The sequence below is a fragment of the Taeniopygia guttata genome, chromosome 4 (genome assembly GCF_048771995.1).
Source record: "Taeniopygia guttata chromosome 4, bTaeGut7.mat, whole genome shotgun sequence".
Classification (NCBI taxonomy): domain Eukaryota; kingdom Metazoa; phylum Chordata; class Aves; order Passeriformes; family Estrildidae; genus Taeniopygia; species Taeniopygia guttata.
Window position 1 is genome coordinate 62,432,158 of NC_133028.1, and position 27,910 is coordinate 62,460,067.

General features: G+C 38.8%; 2 protein-coding genes across 4 annotated transcripts in view; one reads left to right on the plus strand and one right to left on the minus strand.

Annotated features, from left to right (window-relative positions):
- The window catches only part of TBC1D9 (TBC1 domain family member 9), a 45,956-nt gene extending 33,208 nt beyond the window's left edge, over positions 1 to 12,748 (plus strand). The window contains exons 14-21 of the mRNA XM_012573306.5: positions 2,086 to 2,184; positions 2,300 to 2,368; positions 3,640 to 3,880; positions 6,985 to 7,050; positions 8,304 to 8,390; positions 9,259 to 9,333; positions 9,473 to 9,573; positions 10,501 to 12,748. Of these exons, the coding sequence (XP_012428760.2) occupies positions 2,086 to 2,184; positions 2,300 to 2,368; positions 3,640 to 3,880; positions 6,985 to 7,050; positions 8,304 to 8,390; positions 9,259 to 9,333; positions 9,473 to 9,573; positions 10,501 to 11,223 (1,461 nt within the window). The 3' untranslated portion in view covers positions 11,224 to 12,748. The remainder of the gene's footprint in view (positions 1 to 2,085; positions 2,185 to 2,299; positions 2,369 to 3,639; positions 3,881 to 6,984; positions 7,051 to 8,303; positions 8,391 to 9,258; positions 9,334 to 9,472; positions 9,574 to 10,500) is intronic.
- A 4,149-nt stretch (positions 12,749 to 16,897) lies between these two features.
- Positions 16,898 to 27,506, minus strand: ELMOD2 (ELMO domain containing 2). 3 transcript variants are annotated; one of them, XM_030271913.4, is made up of 9 exons: positions 27,251 to 27,504; positions 26,071 to 26,099; positions 25,386 to 25,480; positions 24,517 to 24,646; positions 23,549 to 23,682; positions 22,903 to 22,971; positions 21,658 to 21,791; positions 21,112 to 21,288; positions 20,816 to 20,953 (listed from the first exon to the last, which is right to left on the minus strand). In XM_030271913.4, exons 1-8 carry the CDS (start codon positions 27,393 to 27,395, stop codon positions 21,131 to 21,133), a joined length of 894 nt encoding a protein of 297 aa, XP_030127773.1. In that variant the 5' UTR covers positions 27,396 to 27,504; the 3' UTR covers positions 20,816 to 20,953; positions 21,112 to 21,130. The 3 variants fall into 3 exon arrangements, with proteins under 3 accessions (XP_030127772.1, XP_072784850.1, XP_030127773.1); XM_030271912.4 differs by having other exon boundaries at positions 16,898 to 21,288; positions 27,251 to 27,506; XM_072928749.1 differs by lacking the exon at positions 21,112 to 21,288 and having other exon boundaries at positions 20,260 to 20,953; positions 27,251 to 27,506.
- Between the last annotated feature and the right edge of the window lie 404 nt (positions 27,507 to 27,910).

A 27,910-nucleotide genomic window follows, 5' to 3' on the forward strand; every position in this document is an offset into this window, starting at 1 on the left:
TCATCCTTTTGCCATTCATTCTTTTGCCTTTCATTTTCTGAAAAGTGCTGATTCTGGCCATGGGCCGCTCCTTTCTCTACTATCACCAAAGCTAAAAAAATCCAAGTGAAAGGAGATGGTAATAACTAATATCTATTAAAAGGCAGGACGAAGCCTGCAAAACCAACTAAAATTTGCAGACTGGTTTAATTGTCCTTAAATTAAGTGGGGGTTGTTTTCATCCTGGCTGTACTATTGTAAATCCTTTGCCAGGCAATTATATTTATCCATCCTTTCCAACAAGATATGGAGACAATTGATACTTAGCAATAGCACAGCTTTCTCAAAGGCACTTCCTATGCCCCTAAATTCCCCTTGCTTTAACATACCACATTTAATAATGAAGTAGGTAGTCTCTAGTGTGTTCCGTGCTGAAGGGAAAGGTGTATTAAGGTAGATGGATGTTTGGTGGGTGTCAGAATGGCCAGGAAGGCATTTATGTGAAGTTGTGTTTCCCATGCATTTTCCTCATCATGAAGATTGCTTGCATTGTCTTAACTGCTCTAAAATGAATAATCTGACTGCATGCAGAGCTAGTTTGTCATTTGGGGGCTTTGGAAGCACAGAACCTTGTGCATCTTTCTAGGTAAATAACCTAAATTTATTAGGTTATCAGTAAATTAGGCAAAACAAGTAGCATGGGGAGTGAGGAAATACTTTCCAACATTTCACCTGTGTGTGCAGTGGTATCTGGGTCTTGGCCATTTTAACTAAAGAGCTGACACTGAAAGGTCTGTGCTGTGGAAAGGTTTGATATAATTTTTACCTTGAACAGGTGACATCCTTCCAACAACTCCTTGTACAATTTGAAACTTAGTATGGACAAAGGACCATTCCCAGAAGGTAATCTGGGAAATTTGCAACCTTTCTTTTTTTGTAGACTATGTGAGTTTTAGTTTTATGGATGTGAATAGACCTTCTTTCTTATTAGGCCCCCAGACCAGGGAATAAACACTGATTACTGGAGTAAGTGTGGCCTCAGAGCCACAAAAGATCGGTCTTTTCAAGTTTTTCTGGCCTCTGTGGTGCCTGATATTCATGAATGTTAATTTACATTCCATTTTTGTCAAATGACTTCTTTCTTTGTGAGCAACATGCTCACAAATGAAGCATCTTTTTACTCCCATGGTACATGATGAAGGTGAACACCTTTATAGATAAATGCAGCTTTAGCATTAATTTCATTTTACAAGAACGTGCTAGCATATTATGACCTGCTTATGTAGATACACTTGCACTGGAAATATAAATCCATCTTGTATGAAAATGTGTCCTGCCACCCCTATATGCTTTTATGGTGTGGTTGATGTCCAGCATTATTGTTCCTGCTGGTCCTCTGTGCATTCCCAAGTGTGTGGCTTTTGGATGGCAAGAAACTTCTGTTTATAATACTTCTACAGAAATGAATCTTAGGGATTAGGCATTCCTCTGCATATGAAATAATGGAATATTATTCCTAATAGGTATTTCCCCTGTGATGCTTTTGTAGTATGTGCAGCAGCTCCCTGACACTGTTGTGTGCATTATGGAAAGAATTTCTGAAAATAAGACTTGGGTATTAAAGAGAATATTTTCCTAGTGGAATATGCATTCTTGCTACTTTGTTTCAGATCCTCAGAATATAAGGACTGCTGTACTGTATCAGCCATTAGAGATCCAGTTAGTTTAATATTCTCTTTCTGTTGTGATTATGAGACATTCCAGGACAAGCTGAAATATAACTCCATAGGAGGACTTATGAAACAGTCTATTCACAGAGATTTGCCAAGCAAGAAGTTTCTACATATTGAGATTGCAGTTTGAAATGAGAGAGTTTGAAATTGAATAAAGACCTTTTAAATTAAAATAAGTTCTTGGGAAAAATAAAATCTAGTGATATACTCCTAAAGTCTTCGTAATTTGTAAAGTGTTTGAAAAATGCGTTAACAGCAATTTCATTTGTGGTACGTCATGTAATTAAATTAATTTTTCTAATACATTAAAGGCAAGGTGAGTATTCTGAATATGAATACACAGACAATCATGTACTCCTTTTTCTCTTTCAAGAAATTTGGAAGTATCCGAGCAGATTTAATTGAACAAATGAGATTCAAACAAAGACTGAAAGTCATCCAAACACTCGAAGATACTACAAAGCGCAATGTGGTCAGTACTGAAACAATGTTCTTTACAAATAACAAGTTTAGTCATTTTCTGAAGCTTAGCTTTTGAGTGGAACATGGATTTCAAATCTGTAACTGTTAATGTTGTGTTTCAAAAGGTTCGAACTATTGTGACAGAGACTTCTTTTACTATCGATGAACTGGAGGAACTCTATGCACTTTTCAAGGTAAAGCTAAGTGAAGATAAGCTCATGTGCCTCCAGGAAGTGTAAATGTTCATTTTTGATGTGCAACTCTGTCTTTTCCAGCACCAGGTCAAGTCTGTCAGTTATTATTGGGTATCTTGATACAAACGTGAATTAGCTGCTCTATTATTGATATACAAACAAAAAACTGAATAAAGAAGTTTTTAAAACATTGGGAAAGGTTTAGTTTGCTAACTGATTTGTCCATGGAAAAAAGTATATACTGCTAAAAAATAAAATGAAAAATTGGATTGAGGCTTTTGATCAGTCATTAGAAACCAAACATATGTGTCTCTCTACATGACCCAAGTTTTGGAATTTATCACAATTCTATTATCTCAGACAGTTAATACTTTTGTATAGCAGTAGCTGATTTTTGCCACTGTTAATGCTTTAATGCATTAAATGGGAATTTAATGCCACAAAGTGATGTGTCTTCGTCAGTTGGTTGTACAGCAGTGCCATTAGATCCACAAATTTAAAGGTGAGCATTTAAATGTGTTAGCTTCACCTTCATGCACAATGTCTTAAAACAAATTACTTTCTTCTTCTGTTTTGTTACAACAAGAGATTTATTTTTAATATGATGTAGAATTATATACTGTTAATTTCCCATCTGCAACAAGTCCAAGTTGTCCAAATCCTGCAGTGCTTCTTTCAGTCTTCCATGAAATCAGTGAGACCAAGCCAGACAGTCCTCCCTGGGTGATCACTGTGCAGTGCTGGGATTTTTTCTCTAAGCCTCTGAATTGTTTTGAATTAGAGTCTGCCAAAATCAGCTTCAGAACCTCCGCTGACTTCAGTCAAACTGAAAGAACAGTACATTATTCAGTATTTTTGAGAATCTACAAAAAATATTTCAAACAAACAGCTATTTTCTTATTATTAAAGATTAAATAAAAATTTCATGAACCTTCTGACTTGGCTACATGATGATGGTGCAGAGAATGACAAAGCACAACAAGCCTGTGAAGTCACAGCTCTGGATTTCATATTTCATCTGCCTGGAAGGCAGAAAAAGTTTTCTTTATGTTTATTTTTTTTTTTTTTTTAGTGGAGGGATGCTTTTTTATGCTGGTCAGAGGAGAAAGCCCTTCCAAAAGTGGAAGGGCTGGATAAATTGAAATGCATCTGTTACCTTGCATTGTTTTAAGAATGCATGTGGAAGAGTTGTTTGGAATTTTTTTGTCATGGAGAGCAATGAATTGTTTATAGAGGTGCTGACAATCTCATGGTGTTTACCTTCTGTTTAGGCAGAGCACCTGACGAGCTGCTACTGGGGAGGAAACAGCAATGCCATGGAGCGGCACGACCCCAGCCTGCCTTACCTGGAGCAGTACCGCATTGACTTCGAGCAGTTCAAGGGCATGTTCGCTCTCCTCTTCCCCTGGGCCTGTGGAACTCACTCAGATACGTTGGCTGCCCGCCTGTTCAGGCTTCTGGATGAAAATGGAGATCTGCTCATCAACTTCCGTGAATTCGTCTCTGGACTAAGTAAGGAGGATCCATGGCACTTTCAAACTAATGTGACAAAGCAGTTTGTTTCTGTTCAGCTCATTTTATCATGCCTGTGACACTGGTTCCCTCTGGGGTCTAGAACTGGTCTTAGTAGGTGAATGTACATTAGCCAGTGTTGTATCACACTGGGAAAAGGACAACACATGAACAGATCCATTAGTATCCGAGGCTTTCACTGACTGCTAACTCTCAACACAAAAATTACTGCAGTACGGATACTTAATGGTGTATTTCCCCTTGGCATAGTTAGAGTGTGTGGTACTGCCTCTGTCGCTTCTAAAATCAGTAACTGAAACTGTAGAGATCAGTTTGGAAGTCCCCTGAAAAGGAGAAAGTGAAGGTGCAAGTCAGAGAGGGAGGCTAAATGTTTTTAGATTTGAAGAAGCAAGATTTCAGGACATGAAAGTTGACATTGCAAGCCCCAGGATTAATGTGAGGAAGCAAAGGTGAGGCAGGAGCCAGCCACTCCTTTTTTAAATATAGCTGGAGTTGTTTGCTGTAAGTGACCAACATCTCACCATCTACCATGTGTCATTTCGTGGCAATGTGGAATTTCCTCCAGCTCTACGATTTGCTTCCTTTTGAGAGTTAAAAGGTTTCCCAGTCTGGCTTTCAGCAACTCTTGTTAACAGTATGTTTAAGCATTAGGGCTCCAAATGCAGCCTTGCATTAAAACCTCTGTACAGAAGTTTTGAAAGTAGCACAGTGTTGAGAGGAGCACTTGTTCTCTTGTAAGTGCAAAATAGCTATGACAGTAAAACTGGCTGCATGCCTCCCCTTCGTACCACCCAAAAAATCCCAGTGCTTCCTGTGATGCAGTGATTTGTATTTAAGGTACTGTTCCAGGTAGCACTCAGTGGCCTTTTGAGAAATTACCTACTCTTCCAGTTTACGGGATGCTGTTAGTAACAGTCTACTAGCTATGGATTGAGACAGCATGTTTTGGAACCAATAATGAGTAATAAGAGCAAGGGCCAGTATTGAGCACTGTGAACAGAAATTAATGCACAAATGTGGCTACAAGCCAACATGACTGAACTAAAATCTTCAACAGGCAAAACAATCATAAATGCTCATTCTGAAATCCCATATTTTTCAGAAACGAATCCCACTGTGGTGTAATTTGGAAACCTACATTTTTTCTTCCCCTAAAAAGTAAATCAACCCTGCTGACACCCTTTTTTATTGACAGGCACATGAGTGGTAAGAAGGACAACACAGTCAACAAAAGAACAATGGATCTGTCTGAGCATTATTTCACCATGCCCCAGGACGTTTAATAATTACATTTCTTTTTCATTGTCCCTGCCACAAATAGCTCAAGAACCTCCTACTTCAGGTGCCTCTAGGGCCTCAGCTGAGCAACGATGGAATAACCTGGTGTATTCTTTATGTATACTCTATGCCCTGTTACAATAATGTAGTTCAAATATAGGAGTGTCCAATGAGTTGTGCTGCTCAGAAGAGGTTTTCAGCCTTGGTTAGGAGCTCTTTGGGTTATCCCTGCGCTCCTGTAACACACTGGATTATAGCATGACAGTTGTTGACTGCACAACCAAGTAAGTTACAGAGATCTCTACATGGATTCCAAGTGGCCTCCTGCCTCCCGTCAGGTTTTTGCAATACTCCCTTGCCAGAGCACACAGCTCTCCCACTTCTCCAGTGGCTGCTGGTGACTGCAGTGCTTGTCACAGCCTCCTGTCAAAGTCAGCACCATGAAAGCTGTGTCTTGCAAGGAGTACTTAAGTGTTTGGGTTTTGGGTTTTTTTTTGCAAACAGGGTTTTTTCAAACACAGAATGCAGGAGCATTCTCCAAGCCTTTCAAGGGCAGGATCACCTCTCATGACCTGCTGATGCAATGCTCTTCCTACTTTTGAGCAAAAAGGAAAAGGGACACATTAGGAGGAAGGAAAAGTCTGCATCAGGAAGCACATACAGATTTATTGTAGCTATGGAGCTTTTTCAGTTCTCTTCAAATCTGGGAACAGAGAGAGCAACAAACCTACATGTGTCACCCTGTGCCCTGAATCCTATTTTGCAGTTCCCTGTTGATGGAGGATGCAGAAGTGCAGCCCATTCTGTCCTTTGGTTATGTCATGTTGCCTTTACCAGAAGAGAATACATTATCTGCATGGTGTGATACACCAGATAGGAACATAACAAGGTTTTGTGCTTAAAAAGGACCATGTTGAAAGCAAAATGGCTAATGTAGATGTGCTCAACTTTTTGGCTTAACGTCTGTATTTATTGGAGTGTTAAGCTTTACAAGAGACTGTGATTGTTAGCACTTGCCACACCACACTCTGTAGTTTGCATAGCAGAGGTAAGTTGACATGGTCACCTATAAGGTAAAATAAATTTCTGCACAATCTAATTAATAAAAATTAATTCATTTATTTATGGATGGCATGTCACAACAGGTGAGATTTATGAAAAAGTCTGATTATCAGTTTATTTGGTTACTTTAAAATTAACTACTATCCATTTAATTAATTGGAAGGAGGGGGCTTCAATAGACCCCTTGGATTTCATACAGCTAATTCTAGTGTAGTCCAGAAACAAATAGGGGTTGATGTGGAAAAATCGCTAGAAAGTATTGCCTGAACATTATTTTAGCCCATGGCTAAGCTATGATAAATGCTGTTTATTTGAATTTCTCTCTTTTTTTTTTTTTTTTTTTTTTTTTTTGTAAATATCTTACTGCTCTGAGACATGTGATGTTGTCATTAGATCCTCAGATCAGAAAGTTTGAAGTCCACACAAAAAAGGTCTTGTTAAGTTCCAGCTGGAGGCCTTTCTGAGTGAAAATGCCATAACCGTAGATAGAGATTTATGAAACAGGCATTTAATAAAGGACCCAAAATTGAAGTACAAACTTCAGGGTAGATTTGGCTGTGTTCTCTTACTGTTTTTACTTACGTTCTTAGAAGTCTAGTGACTGCCTTATGATCTTGAGCTTTAAATGGGTACAGTACTTCCCAGAGTGAATGTAGCAGCTTCTAAACCAAAATATTGTGGCTGTAATGAATAAAATGGCACGGAATGCTGACTAGTAATGTGGTGCATGTAATGTTGTTTAGGTGCAGCATGCCATGGAGATCTTACAGAGAAGCTGAAGCTACTGTATAAAATGCACGTTTTGCCCGGTAAGTGATGTTAAAATAGCTCTTGTTTTCCTGAAAACAGGAATTTGGAGCAGAGTTGTTTATGCCTGGCTTTCCCAATTAAAATATAATTTGTGGGAATTATTGGAGCTGTTTATGCAGCAGTAAAATAAGGAAGCTTCTACTCTAACTAGACAGATCTGGAAAGTCTGAAAGCACCCTCACAGCCTTTAATTGCTCCCTCCACAAACATATAAATATCTCTTGCCTGTTAAGCTGGGGTTGGTGATATCCTCCAGGCATAAATACAGTGTTCTTCAACAGATGTTACCATATGTTACCACTATTTAAGACTTTGAAAATTAAGCTAATTTGAAATGTTCCTGCATGTCCTGGCTCCTCATTTCTGTCTCCAGGCTTTCTTCTTGGTTCCCCCTCTGAGGTGACAGAGCTATTTGGAGAGATCATTTCATAGAAGTGTTTTCTAGGGAGCTGTACAAACCTGGACTCAGCTAAGTGAGAGAAGCAGTTCAGGGTGGGGAGGGGATGAAAACACCTCAGAACAGTTCTGAAAATTCTATACTGGAACTTTGTCCTCTCTGGCTTGTCACTCACATGCCATAAAGAACCTACAGCTGTCTTTACTGTACCTGCACTTTGAGAACATTGCTACTGCTTGGGTAGTTTAATTCTTGTGTGCATTTACATGCTGTGGTAAACATATCTAGAAACTTTGAGAGGACGTTCACCTTTGTATGCTTTGAACATTGCTGATTGCTCCCAGCTGGGTTTGCTTGGAAGTAGGCCTGAGTGATTCAGTAATTTGAATGGGAAAAAAAATACTTTAAATACTTTCTTAAAATACATAACATTTAAAAAGAAATTGAACTATTACAAAAAAATTCTGCTTTTAAGAATGCAGCTTCTCATATCTGGGGACTGGCAAGCTCATACCAAATGATGACAGATTGTTTCCAGATAGGAAAGATAGAGCAAGCCCTGCTTAGGACACACTGAGCTGCACAGAAGAAAGTAATGGAAGTAGGCATGGGAAGATGGGTAAGCCAGCCTCTGGAAGCAAACAGCTCCTTGTGAGTCAGTATTGGATGTTGGGAAGAAAACAATTCAGGTCCAGTTGTTCATCTCCTGTGAGTTTAAAAGAGATGATTCCTAGCCCATCACACTCATACTTTTACTTGTAGAAACTGACATTCTAAATATATCAATGGAAATATATTACAATTTTTAATTGAAGAGTGAAATTTTTAATGAAAGAATCTTACTATGTTGCTTAGATCCATCTCCTGAGCAAGAAGAGCCAGACTCTGCTTTTGAAGCTACTCAGTACTTTTTTGAGGACATCACACCAGACTGTACGCATGGTAGGCATCTTTTGTCTCAGGCATGAGAAGATGAGGCAATGCATTTCAATCAACATGAGCTACTTTTTAATTGGATTAAACTTTGTTAGCAAAGAATTATCTGTAAAAGAATGAAGTTTTGGTATATGTGTTGATATCTTGAGAGGTGCAGGCATGTGTGCACTCAGAGTCTCCCTGAATTGTTCATTGCAGAAGTACTTGCAGAATAATGCCATAAGTGTGTCATAGTAGAAGTAATTCTGTGGAGAATAAGAATAAATAGATTGGCTTTCAAGATGTATTGGGATCACAACTTAAACTATTCTAAAACACTGAGAGCAAAAGATACATCAAAATGTAGTTCAGCAGTTTGAAATCTTAATATGCCCTAACGAGAGCCAGCATCTCTTCACTGCTGCTTTAATTGGCTTTCTCTTTCTTGTTTCTTTTTGATTTAAGAAAAATGTAACCCATCCTTCAGGTTATAAGTGGGAGGAAAGTTTTTTGAAAATACAGGTAAGAGTTAATAGTCTATAAATGGCAATTTCAAGTCCTGAGAGGCAAAAGAAGATGCACTAGTATAATCACCAAACATGTATCATGCTAGGAGGTGTGTTGTGTTATCATGGGTTAATCATTGTACTATGTGGACAAAATCTAAGGTTGTGCCAGCCTAAGTAGTGATACTATAAATTAAATTGAATTTATGGGCAGGTTTTAAGAGTAAGCAAAAATCATCATTTATTTCTGTAATTTTTACTCTGCTTTTTTGCAGAGTTTGTAAATATTTGTAAACATTTTGTTATTTTACACTGTACACATGAAAAAAAATGTCTGTGTCTAAACCCACACTGATCTCTCTCTCTCTCCCTGCCCCTCCACTTCCTAGTTGTTGGCCTAGACAGCAGGAACAAACATGGAGTAGATGATGGGTTTGTTACAGTGAGTCTGAAAACAGACAAAGGTATGCTTGGTGTCTGCATGCGAGTTATGGCTTTCATTTCATGTAAAGATGCTCCTTTTGGAAACGGGGAATAAAGGTGATAATTTAATGTTTCTTCATGGACTTTTTCCTCCGTCTCTGGGTAATTTGTTGGCAATAGGCAAGAAGAGCTCACAAGAGAATCGAAATTACCTGAGAATATGGAGCCAAGAGAATAAATCCAAAGGAAAAAACACAAAGGACTTACCCAAGCTGAATCAGGTACTTCTGCTGCCGCATATTTTCCATTATATTTAAACTTTCTTCACAAATATATAAATATTCAATGTATTAACACTGAACAAAGGTTTTATTTTGAGCAGATACTTTTTTGCCAGAGTAGCAGTCAGCTGCTTGTGGAAGTTTATTGTTTACAAAATACTTTAACTGGCATTCAGCTCCCAAAACATCCCATAAATGAGATACACACATATAGGAATGGTAAAACATACTATTTTGATCTCTAGACAAAGGATGTGACACTGAGTATCACCAGCCAGCTCTTAATGTCTAATGAGCATAACCTGAGAAGTAGTATTTTATGTTTTGTAATTTGTACTGCTAGTCTCAATCCTCTCAGATCTGCAGCTGCAGAGGAGGAGACCCATTGGGATAACTATTTCCTCCAGAGCATGTAGGGAAGGTTTATGTCCTGCAGAACAGTGATTCTTACTTAAGGTAGCCCTGAGCAAATCTTCCCATCTAATTTATTAGTTTTGAATTTCAAAAGACTTGTATTGCTCCTGTCAGCTAAGGAGTGCTGCAGGTCTTCATTTTTCATTACTTCTCATCAGTTTTAGCAAATCCTTAGTTTTACTTAGAATCATTCCTACAAGAAAATCCACCAAAATGAATGCAAAGTGTCTCACTGCTCACCCTCTGTTGCCCTCCTGTGGCTGCAGAGAAATGTATTTGTGATATGTTGGACAAAACATCCAATAATTTGTTCTAAATACCTTTGAGAGATACAACATATCTGACTGCCCAGTCATAAAATGCTTCCTAGACTGCACCTGAATTATTTCAAGTTTCACTTTAGTCACATAAACTTTTGTGCCCTGCCTCTATCCCAGACTTTTAAAACTGATTTGGAAGAGGTCAGCATGACTTTTTCCTGCTCTTGTTACTGTTCCCTCCCCCTGTGTTTAGGGGCAGTTCATTGAGCTGTGCAAGACGATGTACAACATGTTCAGTGAAGACCCCAACGAGCAGGACCTGTACCATGCGACAGCTGCCGTGACAAGCTTGCTCCTGGAGATCGGGGAGGTTGGGAAGCTCTTCAGCATGCAGCCCCCCAGCGACACGGACAGCAGCAACAACTGTGGCAAAGCCATTCAGAGCGAGCTGTTCCAGAAGAAGGAGTACCATCAGTACCCCCTGGAGCAGCACAAGGCATTCCGGGGCAGCCTCGTGGCCAGCGAGGAGGAGGCCGCTGGCACCAACAGTGCCCTGGGCATGCAGATGGAAGACATTAAGCTGGAAGACTCTTCTCCTAGGGACAATGGAGCCTGTTCTTCCATGCTCATTTCCGATGATGACACGAAAGACGACAGTTCCATGTCCTCCTACTCGGTGCTGAGCGCAGGCTCGCATGAGGAGGAGAAGCTGCACTGCGAGGACATCGGGGAAGACACGGTTCTGGTGCGGAGCAACCACGCCCCTGCCCTCCACAGGAGCACGAGCATTGACAGGGACTGGGCCATCACCTTTGAACAATTCTTAGCCTCCCTTTTGACTGAGCCAGCGCTGGTCAGGTACTTTGACAAGCCTGTGTCCATGATGGCTAGGATTACTAATGCTAAAAACATCAGGATGAGGGGTAAACCAATAACCTCAGCCAGCGACTATGAAATCTCTACTATGTCGGGATAAAAGGCAATCGGGTTTTTTATTTAATTTTTTCTTTTTATTCTCTATTTATTAGTACCTGGCAGAGGCCCTGGTATATTCAAGACATAGTTGTTTTCACTAATGTGAAAATGTTGGGGTGCAAACATAACTATCTTCAAGTATAATCACTCTTTCTGTGGGAAATGTTACACATGCGAATTTTACTCAAAATACAGAAAAAAAAATGCTTGTCAGTGAAGTGTGTGTATTATTAATATTGCTGTCTGTGTATAATGGTAAAGATTAGTTCTTAATTTCTAAATGTAAACCTAATTCCAATATTTATGAGCATTTTTAAAATAGACATATATAGAGATCTGATACTTGGGGGGGGAAAAAAACACAAAATGGGAAGAACCTAAAATTTAAAGGGACACTGTCAACCTGAAAAGGACCTCAGGTGAAAATAAGTTCCAGGCAACATCCTTGAAGCATAATTTTATTTTGTATAATTTTTTTCCAAAGAGGCATTGATTTTACTTTTCTGAATAGATGAAAGATCACTTCAGTGACACCTGCCTGGCTCCTTACTTCCTCTGCCTGAGATTGGTATGCTCAAGTGAAAGTGAGAAGTCCATCCCAACCTAGCTGCCACATCAGGCAAATGTGAATAAATGTTTCTGCCCATTTGCCTTTCCCTGGGTTCAGCAGAGAGAAAGCCCTTTCCCAGCTGAGGTCACCAAAGGAAGATCTCCAGCATGACCCTGCCCAGGGCTGTATTCCTAACCAGTGGATTTGGAAGCTTTGCTGGTTGTTCTCCAAAGACAGTGTATGCAGGTCCCAGAACAGATTGGTAGATTTTCAAAATTTGAAGTCTATTTTTAAAAGCTTAGGGGGAAAAAAGTATATATATCTGCTTCTAAGGCTGGATCTACAGCAAATATAGCTTACTTCTTAAAACTAACCTTTACCACCAACATATTATATCCTTGTTAGATTAAGAAAATAAATCCTGTATTGCATAAGTCTTTATTTACTACAGTGTAAAGCAGCAGTAATGAAAAAAAAATCTGCAAGATAATGTAACTGAATGTTTAAATCTTACTGAGAACACTGTCACTTTATATGAAATGAATAGTATCCTGTATTGACTTACTGAATAATATGTTAAAATGAAAACTGGAGCACCTGCACTTTGAATCCTTGCTTTTTTTATACAGGTATTTGGGATTTTTTTTTTTTTTTTTTTTTTTTTTTTAGATTTTGTTAACTGTTTTTAATTCATATTTGTTTGTTTCAGGATCATGCCTACATGTCTAATCCTTATTTGCTGTTTTGAGAATATTTTCTGTAGAATACTGTTGATTTTTATACTCTTGTACAATACTGCATCCATGTAACTTGCAGGTTTTTTTAGCACAAGCTATGTTTAATTCTTTTGTTTTAAAAGAATGCTTTTAAACTGTCAGATTAAGTGGTTTTTAACCACAAATAGGTAATGTGAACAAATAAAGTACACTCTGCACAGATTTGATTTTTAACTATTAAAGTCATGCTAGAAGGAAAATGAGGTGGTTGTGCTTTATTACACAGGGAAATGTTAGTTACTGGTAACGGTATGAAAAAACACTGTAGTAGCCTTTCTGCTGTGACTGTGGATGGGTTTATGTGTGTATCAAATGATGATATTAATCTGAAGCCATAATCACCATTTTTGAATGCTACTACTTTGTTTCAATTTAAGATACCAGGGCCAGAGTGGGGTCCTTTGTTACAATGTCTGGCAGCTGAATAAGCTGTCATGGAAGTCTTCAGCACTAAGAATTACCATCCTTAAGTAGACTACTGACCTTTTTAAGTTTGCAGATCCCTAAAATATTTCTCTTTGAGGTGTCTGTTATGTTAAAGTGAACTTAAGCCTATCAGCAAGCTTACACAAACCCCTAGGGACACAGAGGACATGGCTCCAAAACATTTTTCTTTTAAGGGCTTGTCAGCTTTGTTCCCACCCACACGGCAGGAGATGCAATGGTTGACAAGAATTATTTTGTTGTTCAGGCTCCTGTAACAAGAAGAGGCATCCACAAGTGGATCTCTGGTGTAAAGTGAGCCAGTTTACAAGGCAATTATTTTTTGTTTTGCTCTAGTAGCCTTCCTTACCCTCCTGATCACATCAGCAAAGCTCCCAGGTGTGAGCCAGGTCCTCTTTAAGAATGGCATTGCTATAGGGAGTAGCTAGGTGAGCTGATCTTCTCCACGCTTGTTTGGATGAGGCTGCTCACTTGTCATCAAATAGGCAACTTCCAGGTCCTGACCACCTGGAAATTGCCTATTTGATGACAAGATCTGCTGTGCCCTGTTCTTTTGCAGCAGTGTGGGAGCTGGTGAAGAGAAAGCTACATGCAATGGTGTGAAACTTTTGGGAAAATGTAAGTATTTTTAAAGGCTTACTGTATGTGCAGGTGTGCTACACAGAAAGTGAGTATGACTTCAGAAGTACCTATGTCTTGTACTTTTTGTGCTTCGAAATGCAATCTATTTATTCTGTGAATTGTAGTGTTCAGTTGGGGCTACTATTTTTAGATTTAGAGCTTTTTCGTAGGTTATTTTATATAGAACTTCTGCAACTCAAAAAAAAAAACCAAAAAAAACCACTTGAGAAGAATATTTCTTTATGGCTTTTCTTCCAGTCTGTCTTTTAGCTTTTAGAAGCTGTTAACACCGGGAAGTTCTGTGGTACTTACCTCCTTCATTGTAGCATCTTGCAGCTTCTGAGTTCTGGGTGCTAGAGGTAAGGATTGAGACTTGCAAACATTTGTCTTATATGAGTTGTGTAACACAGATAAGAAGTTCATTGTGTGATTAAACCTACCGGAAAAATTGCATCAAAACTGTTGCAAAGAGAAAAGCACTTTATGAGTTCTTACACAATGATTATGGAGTTTCTGTTACAGTAGAAGTCAGGTGTTGTGTCAAAAATTCAGATGGTGGAGGCTGGTGTGGGATATATGGTGTGGTACATAAGGAATTGTGGGAGACAACAGGAGCAGCTTGGGTCAGGCAAAAACTGCTTTTGCTTGGAAGGCTGTGCAGCCAGGTCTGGTACCTGCTAGGTACTCCACAAGCTTCTGGAGGAGGGTCTGTCAGAGGGCCTTCATTACTAACCTTTAATTCTGCAGCATCAGAATGGAACTGGGATAACTGGGTTTGCCAGCAGTAGCTGCCAATACAGTAACTGACAAAAAAGCATCAGGAAGAGTTTTAATTCCATCAGAATACTTACAGCAACACAACAAAGCTGCTGCATAACCACCAAATCTACAGCTTGTTTGAAAGTGGAAGCAGTAGGTCAGAGAAGGCTGTCCCAGTGTATTTAAGGCAGGGAGAACAGCTTGACAGGTTTGGGTGGCACGTGGCCTGGTGAATCCCAGTGCTGCTGCTCTGCAAACTTCTGGCATCCCTGTAGTGCCCAGTCTGCCCCAGGTCTTGGTACTCCAGTATAACAAGGAATGCTGTAGCTAGAAGACACCTTTTATCAGAAATTAGGTATTAACAGTAAAAAGCATGTGTTGTACCATTTTGGTAAGAAACATGGACTAGTTGGGCATAGAGCAAAACATTTTGAACAAATGAGAAAATACTGAGGAATTGTGTATGAGTTGGTAGGTCAGCTTAGCCTTTGGCAGAGTGTGTGTGGTAGTTGGCTTGGTTAGTCTATGAGGTTCCAGTGTTCCTTCAAATCCTGGTGTCAACTGCTGGTGCTGAGGGAAAAGACTGGTCTGTGACTAGAGCTCACCAGTTTAGCTGAGCAGGAGTGTTATGGTGAGACTGAAAGTGAAGCAGTTGTATCTGTTACTGAGCTTTATCCTCTCATTAGAAAAAAACATTCCTTCTATTCTATTTATGTTTCTTTCAACTAGAAGATTGTGTGAGTTAAGCGTTATGTACTTCAAGCTGCAATTGTGACTTTTAACATTATCATTTAACTCCAGGCAGCCACCAAGCCCTAGGCACCCACTCTCTCCCTCCCCCAGCAGTAGGATGAGGGAGTGAATTGGAAGGGTAAAAGCCTGAAAACCCATGGGTTGAGATAAAGACAGTTTAACAGGGAGACTAGAAGCCACACACACAAGCAAAGCAAAACAAGGAATGAATTCCCTGCTTTCCCATGGGCAGGCAGCTGTTCAGCCATCTGCAGGAGAGCAGGTCCCCATCACATGTAAGTTGTGAAGACAAACACCATCACTCCAACTGTGCCCTCTTGCCCTCTTCTCCTCACTTTATATTCTGTGCATGGTGTCATATGGTCTGGAATATCCCTTTGGTCAGTTGGGCTCACCTGTCCGGGCTGTGTCTCCTCCCACTCTTCCAGACATCCCCAACTTGCTCCAGTGTGGCACCACAAAAAGCAGAAAAGGTCTTGGCTCTGTGTAAGCCCTGCTCAGCAATAACGAAAACATCTCTGCATTATCTGTACCCTATGTAGAGTACAAATCCAAAACACAGCCCCATACAGCCTCTGTGAAGAAAATTACATCTATCCCAGCTAAAATCGCCACAATTTAAAATGCTGATTTATTCAATAGCAAAGCCAGAAATTGGCCTGACAGCAAACAATAACAAAAATGTGGCAGTGAACATTACACTGGAAATGGTTAATAACAGAAAATTGCAATATGTGCTGATAGCAGCAGCATCACTGTGCAAAAGTGGCTCAGAGCTGGGAATACAAGCTGTGAAATACAGCTTAGTCTTAACAGCAGTGCAAGATGTTCCTGATAAGTGGTGGCAGATACCTCAAAAGTATGTCACTTCAGAAGACAATTAAGATTTGGTTATTCTCATTCCTGTGGTACTCGAGATCTCAGTTTAAATTTCCTGAATAGCTGCTTGCTTGTCCTATTTTCTAAAAGAAAACATTTGCATAACTGATCAACTTGACATTTGGAGTTTGGAGGACTGGGATGTTCCTGTAATGGCAGGGCCTGTTCTGTGCTTCTGCAGAAATAAAAAATCACTATGGGTGAGATATTGTAGTTCTCATGGAATGGCTCTTCATTAACAGAAGCACTTGTTCTTCAGAATTCAGGAGGAGAAATAAAGGCTGCCTGAGAGATACAAATAAATTAAAAAAACCCAAGTAAATTATTTAACATAGCTTGTATGAAAGCATGCCAGAAGATACAGAATCTGAAAAAAACCCCAATAAACCAGCAACACTTGAGGGTTTATATCTCCAGAGTGGTTCTCCAGCTTTTAAATTTTGTTCCTCCTGAGCAGTAACGCTCAGATTTTGATTTGACTCTGAGAGTTAACTTCCAGGGCCTTCAAATAAAGTCATTGTTATGGGTTTTTGGGGAGTTTTGGTTTGGTAGGGGCTTTTTTTGTGTTGTGGATTTTTAAAAAAAATTTTTTGTGCTTTTTTTTTTTTTGTTAAGCTTGAGACAGCTTCTTTTCAAGTGAAGATTTTACAAGCAACTGAAATGAAGCAGTAATAAACCTCTACCACTTGCAGCAGAGTACAGTAGCCCATCTGCATAGCAGGACCGAGAACCAAGCATAACAGGATCGAGCGCTTGGCAAGCTGGAGGTGAATTAGGAGGACGGGGGAAAGAAAAAAGTAGGATAAAGCTTTCACTCATATCCCAATGCAGGTGAATGAAACTGAAAATTGTTACATTTTTCTAGCAGGCCAAAGACACAACTGTTGACAATATTTTGGACTAACCCATTCTTTATTTGCTACCATTGTAAACATCTCTATTACATAGACATCACAGTATACATTATTGCTTTTATATTGTGGTAAACAGGAATTCCTATTAGTATGCAGCTATCTAAGCACAGTGTCATAAGAAGAAACTGCCCACAAGTTTTCTTGGGCTGGGTTGTTCTTAATTCCCTAGAGAAAGACGGTATCTAGACCGGTGCGAGAAACATCAGTCCAAAGATGGGTCACCATGGTGCTACAACAACACAAACAGGAACGACAGAAGGAAAGCACAGGCTACATCTTCACCACATCACTAGCAGTATTGTCAAGGATACTGACTGCTCAACTCTCACCTAACTAAACATAAACCTTTTCATCATAATTCCTAAAAAAAAGGCTAAATAATTTCTTTTGTGAAATTTTATTTAAACTAGGACGGAAAACCTGGAAAACCAATGGAGCTGTGTGTGTAATTTTTGTTGTATTTCTGTTTTGTTTTGTTTTTGAAGACTGAAAGTCTGAAACTATTTACCTGGGATGTTTAAATTAGCCCCTTTTACTATTGCCCTTTAGGACAAAATGTTCTATTCTTTACATGGCTGTATCAGATGACTGAAACACAACCAGTTTAAAAAGATTCTTTCTTCCTATTGTAGCACTGTCTTCAGATGGCTTTCCAATCAAGTTAATTGCTTCTGAAACAGTATGTTTACTTAATAAAAGACTAGATTTTTACATTTGCTTGTAGTAAACTTCTGGTTATCTCCAGATTAATTAGTTCATAGAGTGGCACCATGTTTCAAGCATACACTAAACAACAAAAGTGAAAGTAGTTTGTTGAACACTTGCTACAGGAACAACAATAAATTTAGAAAATTTGTCTCCAGTTTTAAATTTTTTTAATACTATTGCATACAAGCTTTCACATAGTGAATATTATAAAGAGGCAGCAAGTTAGAAAACTAACAGCACTTGCAAGTTCTAATAAGAGAATATGTATTTAAAACATGATAGTTAATAAATAATTTACTGAGTTTATAAGAGTCTTAGAATAACCTGTAAGGAACAAATTCTGATGGTCAAGATGATATCCAACTTGCCGAAAAGTGGCCTACCTCCATTTCCAGTCTTCCATAACCTTAGGATTGTCACCTTACAACAGAGTTACCATACAATACCACTGACTAGTAAAGCCTTGTTCTTGCCTTCTCTAAACACAATTTTACCTATTTCAACAAGTTTTCTAGCTACCACCATAATACAGTTAACCTACCAGGGGTGCAAACAGGGACAGCCAGTATTAGTCTACATATAGTGAGTGACTCCTAGACAGAATTACTGGGCTAGTTGATCATACAAAACCACATGCAAATTCTAACTGTTTCCTAGGAACTTGCACTGGAGCCTAACATAAACATTGACCTTAATTACTACATGCAAACTAATGTATTCCCTTATGTCTCACTCATAATGATGTCTGGGTTTACTGCCAGTTTACTTCCCACATCACCCATTGATTTAAGAGGAAAAGAAACTAGCAAAGATGCATCTTACTAAAAGCTTGAAGTACATTTGACACCAAAACATCTCAGGTATGTGATAGGAACCCTGAGACTCTATGGTTGGGCTTTAGAAGCCTCAGCAGTAGGTAAATGTCAGTCCCAGTGAACAAGGAGCCCAGTGAAAGTTTCAGTGCTGGAAAGACAAGGGTGTAGATTGCTTTTGCAACTGCTGGAAAAGAAGAAAGAAAAAAAGCTTGCAGACGTAGCTCAGGGGAGCCTTTAGAGATGGCTCAAACAATTTTATAACTAGCTGGCAGGCAGTAGATGAAAACAAATAGCATCTCCTTTGCTGCTGCTGCCAAACATAATTGGGATCACTTCTGGAATTCAAAAAGTCAGTCATGTTGCTTGCAAAGGAGATCTACAAGCAGTAGAGAAAGTTACTAATGAAGACAAACTCAAAAGAAGATGGGGCTAGAAAGTAACCAGTTGGGTCACTTTCCACTTCCTTCCTTGGATTTTGGCGTGTCCAGAGTCTGCAAAGCTCAGAGAAACAGATCTGCACCACAGGACCTGAATCCCAGAATGCTCTCCTCAGGACCTCAGCTCTTCATTGGTGAGTATTCCAGAATCCACGTACAGGGGAGTAGCAAAAGAACTGGGCATCCCATTGTCAGTTTGGATCTAATCTCATCAGTTCAGCTATTCAGTTCACAAGCCAGGGCAAACCATAAATACTCTCCCTGTGTGCATCCTCACAGTGTTGGTTTTGTTGTTTTTTTGGGGTTTTTTTTTATATTGGTAGAACAGCATCAACCCAACAGAGGTGAGACTGAACCCTTCCACATCCTGAACACATTCAACTTGTCTGACCCTTGTTTGTACCTAAGGTATCATAAAAAGAAAAGAGAACTGTGTTACCCCATACACATATACTGTGTACCCTGATCAGGAGCTTCCCCACAAGCCAGAGATCCCTGCATTTAAGGGATCAAGAGCACAAGGGTGGATGCAGTGCAAGAAGTCACTACTTACACAGAATTACTGGGGTGGGAAGGGACCTCTGGGGATCACAAATCAAATCCCCTGCCTAAGCACAGCCCCCTAAAGAAGGGTGCTTAGGGCTATGTCCAGGTAGGTTGTGATGATCTCCAAGAAATGCAGTATTACATATTATATTTCCTACTTATGTAGTGTAATAACACTCATTACAAACCAGGAGTTGTCTTTTTTTTTTTTTTTTTTTTTTTTTTTCCATTTTTTTTTCCTCATGCTTCCATTCATTGTGTTCAATGCTTATATTCTTCAGGAATCTGTTCTGGAGTAGTCATTGACTAGAAATAACTAGTTACCTGAGATGTTTAAAAAAAGATATATGAAAGCTTGTATCAACATACACATTTTGTGCCACTGTAACCTATTTAGGTATAAGGTGAAAAAATATTTCTCAAATTACTCAAGTTTCTAAGGCTGTGATCTAGTTAGAAGAATCAAAATAAAAAGCTGGTCAAAACCAGCAGAAGGCACTTATTTAATAGAAGGTCTTAGAAAACAAAGTGATGGTCATACCAAATCCATTTAAAGTTGCTCTAAGCAATAATTAGTCACAATATAGACAAGAAGTTCTATCTATTAGATTGTCTGAGGATGGCGAGACTAAGGAACACATCAGAGTAGCATCCCTTCCAAGGAAAATACATCTTTTTTAGACTTGTACTCAGATGTGAAGTTATTTTTACAAAATAGGGATTGCAGCTGCAATAAATGTTTTTTTCATAAATTTATAAAAAGGCTAAAGTAAATCTCTTGTACCTCCCACTAAGAATACCCACTTAGCTGCTAAAAGAAAGGGCTGACAACAGATTCTGAGTCAATCATCCTCATCATTTGAAGTCAGATTAGAAAGAATCAAAAGTTTTTACAATAGAAATACTTTTAGAAAGAGTAGCTTTAGCCTAAGGATCCTATCTGCATGCTGATGACACATGGTTCTTTTTGTTTGTTTGCAAACTGAACTTGTTCCAAGCATAGGAACCGTCTGGTACAAATCCATAAACTTCCTTTCTAGAAGTAATTTCTAGTAAGTACTAGAATACAAGTAAGTACAATATGCTGATGGATTAAGCCTCTTTTCCAAAATTATAACCAAATAATATATCTCTTTTGAGGACCTCTTAATTACAAAGAAATTTAACATTGTTGACTGAACTATCAATGACATATAAAGGAACAAGAACACAAAAAATCTAAAACCACAATAATTTCAACTAAAATCTGAACTTCAACCATTACATTAAAATGTTGTAATTTAAATTCAAATTTGAAAAGTTGAATTTAAACTGTCTTTTAAAAGACCATTAACAGTCAAACCCATTCATAGAAAATATGGTGCAGCATAAATACCTGCTTCATGTTTCTGCACCAAGAAATATAAATGTAAAACAACAATCCAGAGGTTCTTGAGATTTGTGGGTTGCTTTTTGTGTTGGTTTGTTGGTTGGGTTTTGTTCCACTTCCTTTTCAAAAAGCTGCCCTTTGGAGAATAGCATAAAAATACCTGTAAACAGAGGTTGATTGTCAAAGCTTTCTTAACTGAATTTTGCTAATTTTCTTTTTTTTTTTTTTTAATTAAAAAAAAGTCCTATTTTTAGACAGTTTTTGGTGAAACACACAAAATTTCCATCCAAATGCATCACTCAATTTTTAATACAGCACCTCATATACTGCAGAGGAATTAAGGTTTCTTTGTATCTTGTAAGGTCAGTACCACACTGTAATCCAGCAGAAGTCCCTTAATTTTTTCATGGAATTTCTCTCTGTACTGGTTGAAGTGCATAATGCTTTCTGGTTCCTCTTCAAACCAGAACTTGTCAAACTCATAAACTAGATAACCTGTGAAGAAAATAAAATACAGCCAGTCCTAGAGTGATCCTTTAGACTCTCTTCAACCCCTTAAAACAAGAACTGTCCCTGTTCTGATCTACAGCAAGCTTTTAGATGCTGTAATAATAAATAAAAAAATAAATCTGCAAATACCAAGTTTTCAGACAGGAGTATCTAAAATATAGAAAGACACAGAACTTATCCTTAAGTGTACATTTCTGCAGCACAATGTTCAAGCAGCAGGTGTGTTTCCAATACCTGATGCAGAAGACAAACAGCTTGCTCTGGCTAATGAGGAAAGAGTGAAAATGCACTTCAAAGAGCCCAAACTCTATGTTGTGGCCTACCCTGAGTACTAGAGCAGCTATAGATACTTACAGTAAAACTGATGGAAGTGCTCCATCTGTGGCAGCCCAGAGACCATGTTGTAGAGATGACCCTTTAAAGTACCATTCTTGAGCAAACTGTACGCCATCTCTGTCAGATTGATCCCAACTATGGCATAGGAGTATCTGCAACACAAATAATGGGTTTACATTATGGACTGAAAGACCTAAAAGGTTCCCTGGCACACTCTGCTTTAGGATAGCTGTGATAGTCCAAATTTTTCCTGTAATACTTGTTGATGAGCTGATTCCAATCTACAGACCATTCCCTGGTGCATCCAACCATGTAAAAGTTATTGTAATATTGAGATGGCAAAGCTAATCAACACTGACTTCAACTTATTCATTTGAAATCCTTAGATCTGCTGGAATATTAAAAATTGGATGTAAAAAACATTGTTGCAGTGTAAATGGAACGGCTATTTCAACCTGTTATTCAAGCTGAAAGAATCTGGTTTTCTGTTGCATGGTATAAAAAGTATTATAAAAGAAATTATTAAACAACAGTTAAAGTGTTTGTAGAGGAAGAAAAAGTAAAAATTAACTATTTTGTGCCAATTATATACTTATGTAATTGAGCAAAAAGTCTTATATATCCTGTCCATGACAGAGTTGCACAGGGTAATGTTATTTACAATCAAAGTCATGAAGGGCTCCTGTTTTTTGGTAGGTCATCAAGTTAACTAGGGGCTAGATAGATCAGATTATTATATCTGACTAGTTTGAGAGTATTATTTCCCTGTAAAATTAGCTAAATGCTTAAATATGCAAAGTTTTAGAAAACAAATTTAAAGCTGAACAAACCACGTGTTTGTAAATGCTTATTACAGAGCCGAAACCTAGAGGGAAGAAAAGGTCCTTAAGAGGTAATCTATGCTATCCCAACACAGGATCAGTAAGAAGATGAAAAACAAGTATGCATTTCTAAATCTAATCTAAGTCTAATATAAATAAAACTACAACGTTAAAGGCATTTACTATATTAAATAAAGATGATATTTTGCAACATTTTTGCCCCAACAAATCTATTCTGAAAAAAAAAGTCTGCACTTAGTTCCCAGCTAGAAATTGCTTTTTGTGTTTGGTTTCTCACACTTTTCTATTTTGACCCTTTCTTTCATTCTTTAATGGAAAAAGCCCATGTGTATTTTCCTCTTTATTTTCTGGACACATATTAAGCAGTCTTCACGTAAGTTTTTACATATAAGCAGCCAGAAAAAATTTTAGAGTTACTTACCCCAGCTTTGGGTGATTTGACCGAGAAAGGATCTGACGAGCTTCATTGGTGTAATGCTTACTAAAATACCTGGCAGTGTAAAATATTATTTTAAATTCTTCAGAAAAAAAAAAAATACTGTGTTCATATCAACATTAAAATCTGTAGCTTTAAACTAAAGGTGAAAACTAGCCTGGAAAATGGCACAAAATGAAAACCAAGGAAAAGGTAGCAAAATAAATTATATTCAGCATGAACTAATACTGTAAAAAAAACCACAACCATTATGATCTGAACATCAAATATGAAGTTCAACCTAGTCCAAAAGTTAGCTTACCAAAGATACGTAAACTTGTCTATTTTTCATTACAGTAGGAATTTTTACATTCAGGACTTTTTAAAGCTTTTGACAAGTTAGGTACAACCTACCAACTCTATCCTAAGGCAACAAAGCAATAAGGTGTCTTGGGCAAATTTCTGTCCCTTCCCTTACTTCTTGTCCTTACCCAATCACATCACATGGTTACAATGTGCAGCCACTAGAAATGTTGAACATACTACTTTCTATTTGCTTCTAATCAGTTTTTGTTAGAAATAGCATTAACTAGAGAAAATACAGATACTGAAAATTAGTTACAAAAAGAAGGAAATACTTCTTTTCACTTACACCAGATTCACTAAGCCCAGCAGCCCCATTCCTCTGAAGTCTGTTTTGGGATCTTCGCCTTGGAAGCCGATGTCACACCACTGTTTACTGATTCTGGCCTTCAGGTTCTCGTGAGGCATCAGCAAATGCCAGAGCTGCACAAATATACTTCCATGTTATGCTGCTCAAGTATTCCAAGTCCCATAATTCAGAACACTTGCTGCTGCACACTAGAAACCATTCACCAGGGAACAGGGTACAATCTGCATGCTGCTTTTTTCTGTTAGTGGCAATCTGGAGTCTGCTGCAATGGCTCACTTCAGCAATTATAGAAGTTATTACATTTAACATTAAATGTGGTATATCCCTTCACAGACAAAGATGCTGTATGAATACCAAAGAAACAAATACTTGTTTTACCTCAGAAATTAATTTATGCATCATTTTGTAATAGGACAGGTATATACTGAAATATAAATTCTCAATGAATACTCATTTAACATGTCAGTGTTAGGGCTTCCATAGCAAGCTGAGATAATTATGAAGTCCTAAGAAAATAGTTTTTATCTTCCAGCAGCAAACCATCTTCCTTGACGTTGACTGGGATACAGTAATAAGAAAAAATTAGTGTCTATTTTAGTAATTAGTAGTTTACAAAGTTAGACATGTGCATAAGGTTATAAATCTTTTTAGTAGCGATTCTTCAGTCACACATCACAAATCTATTTTTCTACACATATATTGTTGTTATGTCTGATTTCACACAAAATAACTCCATTGCAAGTTACTCCAGTTTATTTTTTTCCTTTGGGTTTTTATTTTAAGGTGTCATTTTGTAATTTGCAGTTCTGCTTTGCAGTTTGTAAGTAGAAAAGAGCTTTAAATAGGCCAACTGGTAAGAATGCTACCAATAAATTCTTTTAAGGTGTTGGATTTGGAGGGGGAAAAAGCCAAACAAACAGCATATGTATTAAAAAAAATTATTTCACCTCAATTAACTGTTCCTCGTGTTCTTCATTTTCTGAATCATATGGGACCTTCCTTAGGTTTTCCACATTCAAATACAGTTTTTTATAACCTGATATCTGTAGCAAGGATATATGCAAATTCGTCTTAAACCTGAAATAACAACAAAACACCATTGAGAAGTTTTTAAATAGTCCTACTCAGCCCTAAATTACAGCTTGAATTACCTTTCCTATGTTAAAGCAATGTAAACAGCAGAATTAGGGAGTGCTTTATATGTATCTTTACAAACTACAGCATACTGGTTAAGTACATACTGGTTAAGTACATACTTTAACATCTTCACATCTTTAGCATCATGAAACATCTCTAGCTGATTCCAGTGCTGCAGTCAGACTCTGTTACCTTCAATTATGGGGAAAAAAAAGCTAAAATATGTTATGACACAAAACTCCACATTTCACCTACCCCCAAACTTTTTGTCTTACATACAAAAAAAAAAAAAAAAAAAAAAAAGATAGCAAAAGAAGAAATTTTGATTATTTCCTATCACTCACTAATTACTTATGCAGATGATTGCAAACATTAATCGGGCATCACATTATTCTCTCAAATATATCTAAGGAATTATACAGTTCTTGTAATCAACCTATGAAATGATCATACTAGTTAGAAATGTGGAGTAACAGAAGGGATTTGCAAACCAGAGATACAACAATGCCAAATCCACATGAATTAAACTTTGCAATTTATTTCCTAGAACTCATGAAAACAGAACCACACCTCATTTTCAGATTTCATTCTGAATACTTGCGTTGAATATGAATATTGCATCAGGTTAAGCAACTGGAAGAACATGCAAACAAGTGAGAACAGATGCTTTCAAGCACACCTTGTGTCCTTCTGTTCAATCCTCTTTTCTTTCATTATGTCTCTGACACACTTCTCCACTTCAGTTTCTTCAACATGTACAGCATTTCTTAAAACCTAGGCAGTTAACACAGTAAAGGACTTCATGAGGAATGAAGACATCATCTACTATTATTGCTTAGCTTCTGTATATCTGTTGTATTTATTATTTACTATAAGAGGAAAAGGGTCAGTTTAAGGCAATTGCTTACAATGCACTGGCTCAAACTGCATAAAAAAGATCAGCAATAATTACATGAAAGCATGAGTTGTACTTTGTCAGGCTGTAAACAATGTTTACATAGGAGTTGCAAAAAGAATAAATACAAAGCTGGAGAGTTGCTTGGTTCTTGTTTGCTTTCAGCTGCTGAATTGAAATTTGTTCTTCCTAATCCAACTGAAACAAGTGCAGCCAAGAAAATTCTTCAGAATTAGGAGACAAGTAGCTGTCAAAGCTGAGATTTCAATGAAATAAATGAAGGAACATGGGATTATTTTTGAGAAACTTTAAATAAACCTACACACAACACAAAATTCCAAGTTTTCTTCTCTCTGTCCTTTACTCCTCCTCAGTTTGCCCCTCTCAAAAAGTAAATGTGTGTCTTATTTTTCTGGGCTCTGTCTCTGAAAAAAGGTTTTATTACAGTTTCATCTCTAGTATCTCTTACCTTATTTTTTGATGCTTCCAGTGAATGTTCTGCAATATGGAAAAAAAAAGTAGATTTCACTGTTAATTTGAACTGTTTTAAATAATTGTCAGTAAGTGTTCTTGAGTATGTATTATAAAATTTTACATCCCTTTTATATATGTAATAAAAAAATAATCAACCTTTAAATGAACAGTTTATCAGGTAAGAGAATGTCTTAATTTATACAGAACTTTTTAAAACTCTTCAGTACAATGCTGAAAGTAGATTTGGATTTTTTTAAAGTGTCAATTACATGTACAAAACAAAGACAAATTTGAAAAGGTGTCAGGAGAGAAATACATCCGTTGATATTTTCCTGTTCTCAGAGAGTATTTCATGTTTACTACTGAAGAATAAGGAAGTATGGTCACTTCTGCAATTTACTGTAAAACCACAAAAATGTTAAGTAGTTTCTTGAATTGCTGTTTTGGATCAGATTTGCATTGAGCAGCATTTTAAGTTAAATCACTCCTCCTTCCTCACATCTAAAAAATGCATTTATGTCTATTCAATGTGAATTTTTTTAGTAAAGGAAGGTAACAGCATATACACAAAGTGATGGGAAGACTCTTGGGGAGAAGGTATGATTCACTTTTTGACGACACTGGAATTTCCTTAGTAAGCAGACAGGGAAGCTAGTTCTGGCATTGATTTAGAATTCTCATAGGAGAGCGGTGATGAAAGGAAGAGTGAAAATACAATTCTGGGGATGCATGCCAGGTCCTGGTTTCCAGCTCCTGGAAAGCAAGAGGCTCAGGGGGGACGTGATCGCTGCCTACAGCCGCTGGAAAGGAGGCGTGGGCAGGAGGGGTCGGTCCCTTCTCCAGGTAACCAGTGACAAGAGGAGAGGAACGTCCTCAGTCTGTGCCGGGGAGGTTTAGATTTGATACGAGGGGAAATGTCACCACCGAAAGGGCTGCCAAGCACTGAACAGGCTGCCCAGGAGAGCAGTTCAGTCACCACCATTCCCGCAGAGATTTAAACGATGCGTGGATGTGGCACTGGGAAGCACGGTTCAGTGCTAGGTTTGGCGGTGCCGGGTAAATGGCTGGAACCGATGATGCTGGAGGTCTTTCCCAGGCTAAAGGATCCTGTGGCTGCCGCTGCACACGGCGCTGCCGAGGCAATCCCGCGGCCCCGGCCCCGGCCCGTCCATTACCTACGCTCAGCGTCCGGAGCGCGCCCGCCTCCGCGCCGCCCAGGAGGCGCTGCAGCTCGCACTTGCCGGTCAGCAGCCGCAGCACCCACTTCAGCCAGAGCCGAAGGAAGTTGTTGTACAGGAACCCCCACACCTGCGCCCACATCTTCCGCGGGCGGCCGGCGGGGCCCGAACCCGGCCCGGCCCCGGGCGCCGCTGCCGCCGCCGCCCCCTCGCGGCCGGGAGCGAGCGGGGCCCGGCCCGCCGGATGCCAGCGCCGACCTGGAAGTGATGGCGGCACGGCGGGCAGCGGAAGTGCCGGCTGGGAACGCCTTCCCTTTCCCGGTGGCCCTCACGGGCTGCGGGCGCTGCTGCTCCCTCGCCCGCTCGCTCCCGCCCGCAAAACCAGGCTGGATGGCCCGGCATGCGGAGAACGATAGTGAGAGACACTCGAGAGTATCTGTGTGCTGAGGAACGAGAGACAGCGAGTGTCTGTTCAGAGTTGCACAGTCCTGAAGCGCTCCAACTATCAGAACTTTTACCTGTTTTAGCAAACAAAGGGATTGGTGTTCTTTGGCTACAAGTTACACAGCAGTCTTGTTAATCAGTATTACGTCTTCTACCGGCTAATGTTCTTTCACCTCCCGTGCTAACTAATCCCATGCTCAGTCTCTCTCCCTT

Coding starts and splice junctions, on each gene's coding strand:
- ELMOD2 (XM_030271912.4), bottom strand. CDS start 27,395: ATGTGGGCGCAGGTGTGGGGGTTCCTGTACAACAACTTCCTTCGGCTC. Junction 22,972..23,548: donor CTGGGCTTAGTGAATCTGGT/GTAAGTGAAAAG, acceptor TTACACTGCCAG/GTATTTTAGTAAGCATTACA. Junction 21,289..21,657: donor GCACTTCCATCAGTTTTACT/GTAAGTATCTAT, acceptor TTTTCTTCACAG/GTTATCTAGTTTATGAGTTT.